The sequence below is a fragment of the Monopterus albus genome, unplaced genomic scaffold, assembly GCF_001952655.1.
Source record: "Monopterus albus unplaced genomic scaffold, M_albus_1.0 scaffold61.1, whole genome shotgun sequence".
Taxonomy (NCBI): domain Eukaryota; kingdom Metazoa; phylum Chordata; class Actinopteri; order Synbranchiformes; family Synbranchidae; genus Monopterus; species Monopterus albus.
This window is the reverse complement of record NW_018127941.1, coordinates 1970776-1983479: the sequence shown is the minus strand read 5'-3', so window position 1 is coordinate 1983479 and position 12704 is coordinate 1970776. Positions and strand designations below refer to the sequence as shown.

General features: G+C 42.9%; 1 protein-coding gene across 3 annotated transcripts; it reads right to left on the bottom strand.

Moving 5' to 3' along the window:
- Nucleotides 1-2261: 2261 nt before the first annotated feature.
- Nucleotides 2262-12482, bottom strand: ndnf (neuron-derived neurotrophic factor). Of its 3 annotated transcripts, none has more exons than XM_020603310.1 (5): nucleotides 12029-12482; nucleotides 9878-10044; nucleotides 6411-6611; nucleotides 5936-6060; nucleotides 2262-4761 (listed from the first exon to the last, which is right to left on the bottom strand). In XM_020603310.1, the coding sequence occupies exons 3-5, from the start codon at nucleotides 6608-6610 to the stop codon at nucleotides 3365-3367; spliced, it is 1722 nt and encodes a 573-aa protein (XP_020458966.1). In that variant the 5' UTR covers nucleotide 6611; nucleotides 9878-10044; nucleotides 12029-12482; the 3' UTR covers nucleotides 2262-3364. The 3 variants fall into 3 exon arrangements, with proteins under 3 accessions (XP_020458966.1, XP_020458967.1, XP_020458965.1); XM_020603311.1 differs by lacking the exon at nucleotides 9878-10044 and having other exon boundaries at nucleotides 2262-3131; nucleotides 3472-4761; XM_020603309.1 differs by lacking the exon at nucleotides 9878-10044.
- Between the last annotated feature and the right edge of the window lie 222 nt (nucleotides 12483-12704).

Sequence of the window (12704 nt, the reverse complement as noted above, 5' to 3'; positions counted from 1 at the left end):
AGTGTTATAATTTGTGAGTTTTAGAGCTTTAGGGCACCTGATGATTTCTTTAATGTTTGGAAAAAGCCCGCCAAACTGTTTTCTCTGTTTCCAGTCATTATGCTAAGATAAGATGCCCAACTCCTGGCCTTAGCTTAATATTTAAAAGAGTGGTGTCAGTTTTCTCGCTTTCCACTGGAAAGCAAATCTGTGTATTTTCTAAAATGTTTAATTATTGCTTTAAAGTAGACGAGAGGATCTCTAGCACTCTGAGACCACACTGACTTTCCATAATCCAGGTTTCATATTTATGCAAAATACATAACATATAAAAATCAGCTCTGATTTTCTGATGCAGTAAGCATTTAAAACAACACTTTAAATGAGGTATTATAATTTTCTTTCATTTGCTCAGGCTAGTCTTAAATATTAGCTGAGCTCAGAACAGGCTACATCTAAGTCAAACCGGGAATCAGAGCACAGGCCTCCATGTGGTGCTGTGATTACTCCGTCACTTCCCTGAGCGGTACGTGTCTGTCTCCACTCCATGTACACACATTTACACAAATCTCATGCACCAAAGCCCTGCGCTCATTACCATGCAAAGTATAAACATGGCCAGCCCTGCTGATGGTTAGCTCTTGGACAGAAGTCTTTCTGTATATTCAGCCTATGTTTGCATTAGTGTTTATGAGGATATCTACTGAAGCTTGCTGGCAAAACACAAGTGTCTGTGCATTTTAAGTTGACCAGAGAGCAAGAGATTCTCTAAAGAAGCCAGGAGGATTACAGGAGATTTTATTCATACGTGCAGGAAAGCAGAGCTGGCCGGTTTCAAAGTGGCAGTTTACAGGGATATCCGTGACACTCCCACACCTCTGTGGAAGCTCCTCCACATTATTCCAGGGCAACAGCAGGTTAATAGAAGCCAGATGCAACCTTGCTGCATTTCCTTTCACCAGGAGCACTTGATTGACAGTGAGTTGCGGTGATGAATCCGAGCGCAGCTACCCAGAATCAGGGTCTGAGTGGAAACATGGCAATTCACAAGCAGCAGCTGCTTTTCTTGGCCACACCAGAGGCAACATTTCCATTCACCTGAGACTACTCCTAATTAAAATGGGTGGATATGTGCAGTGATGTGTGTCTGGCTTTTCTCTTTGCTTATTTGTGGTTAACTGTTAAACAGTATTGCAAGTCACCCAATTCTCCCAGATTTGGAGCCTATTTCTTTAAGTGTATGTGGTTAAAAACATAAGGGTAGGTGAACCGAAAGATTGCTTTGGAGACGGTGGCCTGTTCAGTGTCACAATAGTGCTGAAGTGTGCACTTTTAGCATATCACACACCACTGCTCACTTCAACACAGTGGTCCACTGCTGCAGTCTCATTTGGTCTGGTATGACCAGTAGCTTATGGTGGCTAATCTTAGCGAATGTTAGCAAACTTTACATTGATATTGCTGTAGCAACTGAATGCATTTGCCGATTTGTTTATTCATTTTAAGTTAACACTCCTTTTACTTTAAATGATTTTATCACAAATGTAAAATAAAAAGTAAATGTGTAACACGCTAAAACATGGCATAGCAATAGCACAAGTACAGACATGTTACAATGTCAGCAAACTGATTTATTACTGTTAGTTACACAGTAATATATACCCAAAGTATACTAATATAAGGTTTGGTAACACTAACATGAACAACCATAAGGTCATAACCAACAAGTGAGGCTGTACTAAGACATCTAAATGTACAGACATGAATTAGGGTGTTTTATTGCATAAGAATTCAGCTTTTAATTTGTTAAACAAAGGTTGTGTTCCTTCCTCTTTTTCAAAGCTGTTAAAAATAAGATAAAAGCAACATTGTATTTATATCAACAAATCAAGCTAAGGATTATTTCATTCTTGTTGGCCCTGAATCTTAACTGAGACACCTGAATTTTAGCAGACCACTTATTATAATAAGATCATATATTGTTTCATGTATGACATGCAAATTCCCTGATTGATAACATTCTGTGTGGCAACATTTGTATTTAATCACTGAGAACATCAGTGTATAGAACAGCGACCTCATATAGCTACTAGTGACTGTTTAATTCAAAGTTAAAATTACAAAACAGCCATGTGAAACAGATGTTCTATACTCTCAGTGATGTGAGGAGCTAAAACAAACATATTCTGAGCAGTTCTAAGTAGGCCATTTAAAATAATCCTCACCATAAAAAGTATTAATTGTTCTTCAGCAGAGATGAAGAAATGCACTGACACATATGCTAAGATGCATGGATTTATTACTGTACATCTAGGAAAATGTACATCAGTGAGACAGATTTAACTGCAAATGATGATGACAAGAGGTAATACTTTTTCTCGAGGAGCTTAAGCACAACTTGTGTGATCTGGGAAAATAAGTCTTACAAGTTATTTCCAGCAAATAATTCAGCCTCTGTCAGTCTTTTCTTGCCACAAATCCTTTTTAGGATCAAGTCATCAATTCAAAATCTCCAAGTATCAAGTTTTGCTTACACAACCCTAATATAAGCGTCTGAGTCTATGAACACAGTACGCAGTGTGCTCTTTCATTTCAGAGCCATGATTGTGATGTTAACTGCTTGGCAAAAGAACATGACACCCAGGGTGACACAGGGATTACTTGTTCTATATTTAGTGTTTATGTACATGGATATTGCAAGGACAACTCTGTACATGTGACGCGCACACACAGCGATACAGTGATAATAACACAGATCTCCAGCACTGAACACATTTACAAGATGGGCTCTAGAGCAAACAGTGGCTGAAATACATAAGGGAATGTCTGACCTATGACAATTTTCTCATAAACCTGGAACTTCCTTGTATCACTTACTATTGTCATCAATAAAAACAGACAAAAAGAGAGACAAACAGTATAAAATAATTTAAATTTCTCCTAAAACAGGTAGTGAATATGCTGTGAGAATTCTATAGAATACAGTCAGCTACTGGATCTCCTTGGGTCAATGTGATTTGGAAATGAAAGAACAGACAAATATGACAGACAAAAGCAAATGCCATGCAGCAACAAAGAAACATACACGATGAAAGATGATCTTCTTTGAAGTTCTGCCTCCCCATTGGCAACACGATGTCAAGACGACAAGCCTGGAAACAAAGCAGCTCACGCTATGGGCCACCCAGACGTGCCACAATGAAATGTAAACATAAATATACAGGTTGATATCTCTCTCTACAAACAGCTCAGTCACTGCCATAGGCCCATGAGCTGTGTGAGTAATCAGTCTGTATACACTCCTTAGTAGAATATCACTTAGAGTTAAATAAACTTATTTAATATATATATATATTTATAATAGATTTATTTTTTACAAAGTCATTTAGCAGTATTTCCTTGTTTTGACCAGTTTGCTCTGGTATTTCACTGAGTGACCACTGTGTCCCACCACATAAACGTCCAGGAGGTATGTCTTGCCTGGTTCCATACCTGTGATGGTCTCTGTAGTGACAGCTTTGTGCAGGTTCGGGCTGTGGAAGTACTTGCAGAGGACCTTTTCTGACTTCCTGCGGGTCTCTGGCCCAGCACATTGGTTCTGTTCCCGGCGTCGCTGCTCCTCACCATAATTATCAGCCACTTCCTTACGGTAAATGCAGTATTTGTTGCGGTCCTGCGTGCCCAGCCAGGCCACAGTGACAGAGGAACAGGTGCGCAGCTTGTCAAAGGCCTTGATGCGGGTATCCTCTGGAAGCGAAGGGAAGGGCTGCTTGCTACTGGGTCTTGTGGTGGCTAGCACCTTGAGAGTGGAGGCTCCTTTCCTGCTACCTCGCAAGCGAATCAGATACTTAGCTTTGGGCTTTCCTCGCAGCAGGAACTGCCGTACCCCCTCCACATTCTGGGAGAGCAGCAACTTGCCATCCCGCCTGACTTGCACTTGCACGGCATCCAGACATGTGTGGACAAACAGAGTGACCCTCTGGTGGGAAGACACGGGAGCAAAGCGCAGAAATTTGCTGCCTTTTCTCTTGATGAACACATCTGACACTTTGCCATCCTTCAGCTCTACTGTCTTCTGACGAGCTTCCTCCTTAGTGCGGGCAAAGGTTCCCACATATGCGGTGCTGGTGTTGGTAGCAGTATTCACAGCAAACACATCAAAGTAGTACTGTATGTCCGGTTTCAGATCTGACACAGTGAAAATGTTTTTATTGCCAATACACACCTTCTGAATGTCTGATGCTTTGGGCTTGGTTGTGAGCATCCGTGAGATCTTGTTACTTGTCGGCCCTCTGTCCTTACCAAAACTACTGCCAGAGGGAACAAAGCCAAAATGCGCAAAATCAAAAGGGCTAAAGTCTCTGCCAGGTTTTGGAGCCAGCATGAAGGCATCATCAGTGCTGATCTTAGCTTCAGCAGCACACATGCTCTTGAAATTGTGTTCCTTGTTGATTACCACACAATAATGGACAGGCTGGCCCATGAGAGAGCCCGTAGGCGTAGGCTTCCAGGCCAGGGTGACAGTGGTACGACCCAGGGCCGTCACATCCACACGAGGGTCATAGGGCAGCTCCGGGTAGGGCTGGTCAGACTCTGGGGTTGTGGTGGCGTACACCTTGAAGTTGCTGTCTTTCTCTGTGGACAGCAGCTCCAGCTGGTAGAGGCCAGAGGGCGTGCTGGTGGCCACATAGGCCTCCACATCATTACCCTTGTAGGTAAAGAGCTCCGTCCCTTCATCTACTGTCACCTGCTGTTTCTGCTGGTCCAGAGGTTCAGGATGTCCTGGAAAGCAAAAACAAATATGCACGGTATGAGCTCTTTGCTTGAAACTGCATTCAAATGGGCCTGCATTTCTATTACATATTCTGAATAAGTTATCAGAGATGTTTAGTCAGGACCTTGCTACCTTCCTACCAATGCTTTTCCTCTTTTTCATTTTTGGCTTTGATTCCAACCACACACACACAAAAAAAAAAGTTTAATGTGTTGCTGCTGCGAGGTCACGATGAAGCTCTGCAAGCCTCACAGATGATTAGCCCCTCACATGGCAGCCATGTTTTCAATCCAAACATCCCCAAAGATCACAGGCCAGCATTCATTTGACTTTTCTGGCAGCACTGTACTACAAAGAGGAGCCTTGTAGCTTATACATGGGAGGGACAGTAGAGCTCTTACTTCAGCTGGAGCACAAAACCATAATATTATGTTTGTCAACCAAAAAGCGTGCTCAGTGGTGTACTAAAAATTAATGCTCAAAGATCTATTCCCACTAGAGATATTTAACAAAAGAGCTGCAAACACAGGGAGAGGTTCACAGGAGGAATGAACACATCATGGTACTGCATGTGTTGGATCCAAGTGTTCCATTATCCTTTCAGTACAGGGTGAGTTCTTTTCTCTTGAGGCAAGGTGCATGTCTTCAACTGTGCACCTAACCAATAAATCATTTTGTAATATTTAACCTGACAAGAGCACAGACACACATCCAGCGTATTGACATTCAAATATATGCTCACATCACACATCTACACTCTAAACCACAGTTTCAGTCATCTGGCATGATCTCCCGTGCTGAAAGGATACCCTCCAGATGGAGAAAGTTTTAATGTGAGGCAAAAAAAGATGTAAGAAAGGAAAGGAAAAAGGGAAGGATGACAAACAGAGTGCAGCAGGATTTACCTTAAGCAGACCAGGGCAGCTTAAATAAAGGGACGCAATGACTTTGATACAGTAGGCTGACTAGAGCAGAGCGCTTCTCTAAAATTACTGATGTCAGCTTAGACCGAGTCAGACATCACAAGTGGTCAGACTAGACACGACGCCTGTGATTTAATTAAAACCCACCAAAACACAAAAGCCTAACACCACTGCGTGGGTTAATTGTATGTGAGGGGATAGTGATATTTCCACATAACATGTGATTAACCTCTTCACTACTGCCTGATGGCAATTATACCTGATCCCTCTCCGCTGGCCTCTTCTGGCAGCTCCTGCAGAGTGAGTTTCCACTCCAGAGGAGCATCACAAGGTGTCACGGTCACAGACAGAGGTGTGTTGTCTTCCTCCACCGCAAAGTAGTACCTGTGAAAATAATAGGCTGGATATGAACACCAGGATTCACATTCATCATAGCTTGTGGGGGTAAATGAGTGTTTGAGCACTAAGTCACACTGTTGTTTCACTGACCTTGGCCTTTCTCCCTCTGAGCTGATAAACATCCAATTACACAAATACTCATCTATTATGTAGGTTTTGCATCAACATAATACATCATGTTGCAGAACAATGTCTGATGCTTCCTGTCTAGTTACAGTGTTTGGTTATGTTTTGTATGATTCAGTCGCAGCAGAAGTTGGAACTGGCTCCGTTGTGCACTTAAAGTAACATATGAACAGTTGACTAGGAATTTATTCAGTCTAAGGAATACTTACCTTTTAGGTGTGTCCCTGAACAGGTAGCCACTGATCTCAGCTCCATCTGGTATGACGGAGGAGTCATGGAACAATGACTTGTCTCTGAGCTGCATTTGGAAGAGCCCTTCATCTCTTGTGGGCAGTTTCTGGGCCAGAGCTCCCAGCGTCAAAAGCACCACCAGCAGCAGCAGCACACTCCAACCTTTACACTGCCTCATTCTGAAAGACAGAAAATGACTCCAGGTTCATTTACTTCCTAGAAACAGAAGTCATCCATCCATTGGCTGTTAATTTTCCTTTAAAGGATGTGAATTGTCAAGGGATTTCAGCCCCAGTCACTGAGGCTGTTTTCGTTTATCACAAAGTAATGTTTGATTTCATAGGAATAGTTCCACATTATTCATTTTCATGTAAAGAATAAGATGAAACAATTGATAGCACATAAATATGAAGTTAGCAGTTGGTTAGCTTATCTCAGCATGAGGAATTAGAAATAGGGAAACAGCTACACTGGCTCTTTTCAAATGTTAAAAAATCTATCACCACCTCTCAGCACTGTACCCAACCATGGCAACTTTCATTGTCACACTTTGGTTTCTGGTCAAATTAAATAAATGTCTGTATCGCTGGACAGAGCCATGCAATCTATATGCTAAGCTAACTGCCTCTTAAGTGAGTGGTATCAATCTTATCAATAATTCTCAGCAAGACAGTGAATAAGTGTCTTTCCCAAAATGTCAAACTTTCCCTTTAAAACCTAAATTAAAAAGAAAAATACTTTTTAAATTTGCTCAGAGCCAAGCTAACTATTGTCCCACGTTCACTCTTTATGCAAATTATTTCTTTAAAGTAAAACAAACACCACTTTGATAAAAGACAACCTTAGAGGTTCTGGTTGGTGGACTTTAACTGTTTTTGCCTGTTTCCAGTCTTTATGGAAAGCCAAGCTAACCTAATTGACTGCTGGTTGTAACACTGTAATTCATAGTTTCGCTAGCCCTCAACAAGTGACAATGTGTTTAAAATCTCTGTTTTGGAATGAGGTTTTCCTATCTTTCCTATTATTCTGGTATCGGCTAAAAGCACAAAACGGTTTTAATGAGCTCTGTTTGGCATCACTTACTTTGTCCATATATTTTATTTTATGTTAACATGTATTCACTTGTTCTGTTTTACTTTTATTTCTAGCCTTAATTAGCACTTAACACTAAACCATGACAACACAGACACCATCTGTGAGTGAATTAGTGAGTGAGAGACAAAAAATAAAAAGAGAGTATATGAGAACTCCAGGCCACCAGGAGGAAGGGGGAGGGGATTAGCTTTAAATACAGATGTTTGAAGGAAAATACTGTGCTTGGTGCTCCAGGGAGCCACACTGTTTCATAAAATGCTTAATATATATGTAAATCCCCAAATCTATGTTGTTTAAGATTTATTGATGCTAATATAAAAATGTTTGGTGGTTCGACTCACAGATGGACAAACATGGCTGAGAGCTTCTCACATATCCCATCTCTATTGATTTTGCCCCATTGATTGCAGCTGATGGAAACATCAAATCCCTGGTGGTTTAATCAGAGTAATGATGGCAGATTAGCCAGATACTTTACTGCCATTTACTGCAAGCGAGATGGTGTCCTTTTAATGACCCCTCTCCCTTTCTCTGCTCAGCCTCCCTCATCTGTCTCCCACCCTTGATCATGGTATTTTCATCAACAAATAATCCCTTTCTATTTCACACTTCTACGCATACAGCTTTTCCTCTCTGTGCCTCATTAGAGTTAGATAACTAAAACCAGAGAAGCCATGGCTGGGTGAACCTCCACACTGCAAGCATTGCTTTATTTCTACATTATGGGGCTTTAAAACCACAAGCAAGGGGAAAAAGCCTTGGACAGGTCCTGTCAGTGTCTCCGTCTCTGCTGTTGTCTGAGCCCAGCCTCCCGTCATACCGCCAGACTTCAGAGAGCAAAAGGAAAGCTGCCTAAGTGGTACTTTGAGGTTTGACTCACACAGAGTAGAGATCCTTATCGCCTCAGCTTGTCTTTTCCCACTTCAGTCGGAACAAAGACATTTCCTATTAATACTCAAGACAGCGCTGAGGTGGTATGTACAGAGCTGTTCAGAGCTGCCTTTCATTCCAACATCCCCAAACAGCACACAGACGCAGCGAGGGCCCGTCCCCCGACCGGCTCTGTCCACAGCACTGATGTCAATACACATAATGTCAGCTATCACTCATACAGTAATGGTTTTATCACCCCTGGCATTAGCACATCAGATGTCTGCGTTCAACGTGTTCCTCACATGTGACACTACAGATTTAAACCCTATGACTGAGTCTAACAGGACCTCTTCTTCTCCTACATGCACTGAAGCACTCAGTCTGGATTCACATCATGCTACTGAGCGATGACATCTGAATAGAGTTGTGATGGATCACTGTAGTTGCACAGACAAGCACATAGTCAGCATGGTCACATAATGAACCACTGGATCTGCTTTTATATGCGGGCATGCATAATTCTTCTGCTAGAGTTCCTTTACCAAAATAACACATTTTGCATCTGGCACAAATAAATTCAAATGTAAGACTGTTTTACTATTGCTCTTTATCTGTTCATTCATACATTGATGGATTTTTGGTCTTGCGTTTAGTGGAATGTTCTAAACATTTTGGGTGGAAAATATCTTGTATTTTGTAATTGGCAAGAGGCGGAGTGGGATTAAACTTCAAATGCAGTAAAGGTTTGTAAAGGTTTCCATCAGTAGAGGAAACCGTACTTACGTTCTTTCCCACACATCTAGTATCAATCTTAAACAGAAAAAAAAAACAAGAAAATGACAGACATCTGCCCTCCCTCCATTCCTGTGTGATCTGTGGAATGGCATGTTTTTGTTTGAATGTCAAGTATAACATCTTTGACCTTGCTCTAATTTGGGGTCATTACATAGCAAATCATGTGCAAAGCCAAAACAAAATGTTCACACTACTGTCTTTACATCTCCCACATGGACGTAATCATTTTCAATGACATCAGTCAAGTGCAAAATAATTTACAATCCACTGATGATTAAAGCAAAAATATCAATTACTTGCAACAATTCAGCCACAGATTCATCATCCACCTGATCAAGCCCCATGTGTGAGTGTATTTCCAGCAGGAACACACTGATTGTAAGTGCACTATCTCCATGTATGGAGGTGGAGCAGAACACATGCCTCTATCCCCTGTGCCGTCTTGTGCTTTGTGCACAAACCCTATATGCTCCCCTGGCCTCCCCTTTCTCCCCTCACTTTGCTTAACTGGTCTTCCCTTCCTTCTCTCCAGCTCCTTGTCAAGATGGATAAGGCTCCTGCCTGCTGCCACATGGAGCTCATTAACAGAACGGGAGGGAATAAAAGACAGTTTAATTTCAACACAAATAAAGAGACATTTCAGATTCCACCCAACAAGACGCCTGGCAGGGGCTCGCAGGACCTGAAGCCTCTGTGTGTTTTCTTTAAGGATGACTGAAGGCAGATTTATGGTAGGTCCTCAGTAGCGCGCTCCACCACGGCTGTCGCTTCAGGGCCAATATGGGGATTGAAGGGAGTGGAGTATATGGAAGCCTGGGAGCCAAGGATGGAACCACACAGGATCTGGACCTGTTTTATAGGGAGGCCAAACCAAAGCAGGTTTAGTTCTCTTGGAGAGCTGAACAGCTCATTAATGAATTGGTAGAGACTGTGGTAAGGGCTCTGTTCCAACAATGAACATTTTTATCTGGTGTGTGGACGTCCTTGTATGTGTGTGTCCAAACCATCACATTCCTAGTCTCCAATCTGCATACAAGTCTAAATCATCACTGAGGACCTGTCTCTTTGCCATCCACAACATCGTTCACAGTTTGAGTTTCTGAACTATCCACATCATCAGAACCACGACAGCTGGCACGAAGGCATGATGGAGAGGAGAGCCCAGTTTCCTTTCCTTCTCACTCTCCACTCCCCTCCCCATTCTCCTTCTTTATAGTCCATGTCTGGAGCATGCATTTAGCACTGCATCCTGGAATGCCTCTGTGAGGAGGGTCAGATCGCTGGGCCGCTTTTCAAATAGAGCTGAAAGTGGTGGGGGTGAGCTGGTTGTGGCTCTGACTGATGTGCTGGCATTGTGGCTGCAAGGCTCATTCTAGATTACAACAGCAAATGCCCCATGGGAAAGTCATCCACCCACTGCCCATCATCCAGGGGCACACACACGCACGGGCCCCGGCCGCGTTGTGGGAAATGAGTCAATCATGATCCGCTGTGTTGGGCTCGGGGAAAGCAGAGAAGAGAAGCACAGAGAGGCTGTTCAGCTGCTTGTGTGAGCGGGCTCTGCTTCTGCCTGTGTCCGTCTGAGGGAGCATAATGAGAGGCTTTGCAAAACTGAATGTGCCCCGGGACTGGGGATACATGGGGTGTGGATATGATGAATAATTTAACGAGGAAATAAAAACGCGCGTCCTTAATCTTCCACCAGTGACTTTGAATGTGTGACAAAAGGCGGCGCAGAGGCGACTGTAGCCTATATACACCGCTGAAGCCTGTCACTTCCCTGAACGTAAACGGCTATAGCAACACTGGCGGAATTCTTTCAGCCACAGAGTTTTCATATGCAAATCACGGTTTAGTTACGGTATGCGACGCAGACCTTCCCATTTTAAGACTTTTTTGTTCACGATTCATTCTCCCGAGAAAGTACAAGGGGGACAGTGTGGCTTCACTTTGCTCCTAAATACAGTTATTCAGATCCCCAATCCGGGTATGTCTCTCATTAAGCACCGACTGAGAAGGAAAACGCGGCTCTCGCATGGACAGGATGAGGGGAAACAACTCCCAATATAAACTGTCATTAATCTGCCTTGAACTATTTTAATTAAAACCCCGTTGCTTTCGTAAGTCAAATTCTAATGGTATATAAATGTATCCTCATAGAGCACTCCACTCCTGTCCGCCTAGGCTCTTACATGTGCGTAAAAGCACCCATGGGTGCCACAGTAAAAACAAACATTTATCAAAATGGCACCCCCTTTGAGAAACCTGAAAATGTGATTGTGTGCGGGGTTTTTACACTTTACAGCTAAGTGCCTACATGATGCCAGGACATACAGCGCTCAGGACGTTAGAAATAATGCGTGTATTGATGATTCGCCTTTATTGGGTGCTGTGTCACCCCTGGGAGCATGGGAACTCTGGGCAGGCACAAAAGCAAACTGATTTTATAAAGTTCGTCAGTTGAATGGTCCCGAGCAGCACCGTGCCCTATCCCGCGTGATGCAGAGACCAAAATAACCAAAGAATTAAAAGAGCATGCGATTCGGTTTGGTTGAAATGTGCTTGGATAACTTTAGGTTCTCCGAGTAGTAAACCGCAAAACATCCTCCCTCTCCTTTTCTCTCTCGCAGACTTTCTCAGGCACTACTTTACTCGGGGAGTCAGACTCTGAAATTATACTGAGCTTTTAAAAAAATAAAAGTCTCAGAAAAGTTAAAGAAAGGAAGGGAGGACGTTTTTCCTGATCTAAGAATTTGCTTGGAAGCTCTGAATCAGACCCAAAGGGAGGATCATGCGAAAAGAACAGACAAACAGCTACAGAAGACAATCTTACCTTTCCGAATATGAAACGGCGAAGTTAAGTGATGGAGGAGCTTCGTGTTCTCAAATCCACTCTGATATCACCAAGATTTCAAAAATGCTTTGTCGATTTAAAAGAAGAATCAAAACACAAGTTGTCCTCTATAGTGTCCAGTAGTTCCCTCAGTTTTCACTTCTATTGTTGGTGTCTATCCATCGGATTAGACGACTGCTCTGGTGCGTGTTTGCAGTTTTCTTGCGGATTTAACTGGTCTCTAGTGGACAGGAGTGTGTGAGAGAGTGTGTGCGAATGTGTATGAGTGGGTATCCTGAGCGCTGGCAGTGCGTCCCTCCCCTGCCGCGCCGCTGCTATTGAAACCTCCACTGGATTGGAAGCACAACTGGTACGAAACTTCGTCTTTCCTCTGTAGGAAGACTCCAAGACACAGAACCAGCCCACTCCTACAGCAGCAGCACACCAGAGAAAACAGGGACCAGACAGAGTTACTCCCAGGTTTGACTGGCCCTCAAACTCTGCGCACAGGCTATATACTACAGAAGAAACAAATCTACACACGCACATCACTTGAATTCTCCATAGCTTGCTATAAATCAAAGTCAAATGATGAATTTTCTTTCAATCACATTGTGTTGGCCAGGCTCAATAAACAGACAACACCACAATTCCTTGGTTTGTAGAGAGCGGGGTT

What these genes read in the sequence shown, in the direction of transcription:
- ndnf (XM_020603310.1), bottom strand. Translation starts at nt 6,610, where the DNA reads ATGAGGCAGTGTAAAGGTTGGAGTGTGCTGCTGCTGCTGGTGGTGCTT. An exon ending in TTCAGGGACACACCTAAAAG is followed by an intron (nt 6,061 to 6,410) that starts GTAAGTATTCCT and finishes TTATTTTCACAG; the next exon opens with GTACTACTTTGCGGTGGAGG. An exon ending in GGCCAGCGGAGAGGGATCAG is followed by an intron (nt 4,762 to 5,935) that starts GTATAATTGCCA and finishes TTTGCTTTCCAG; the next exon opens with GACATCCTGAACCTCTGGAC.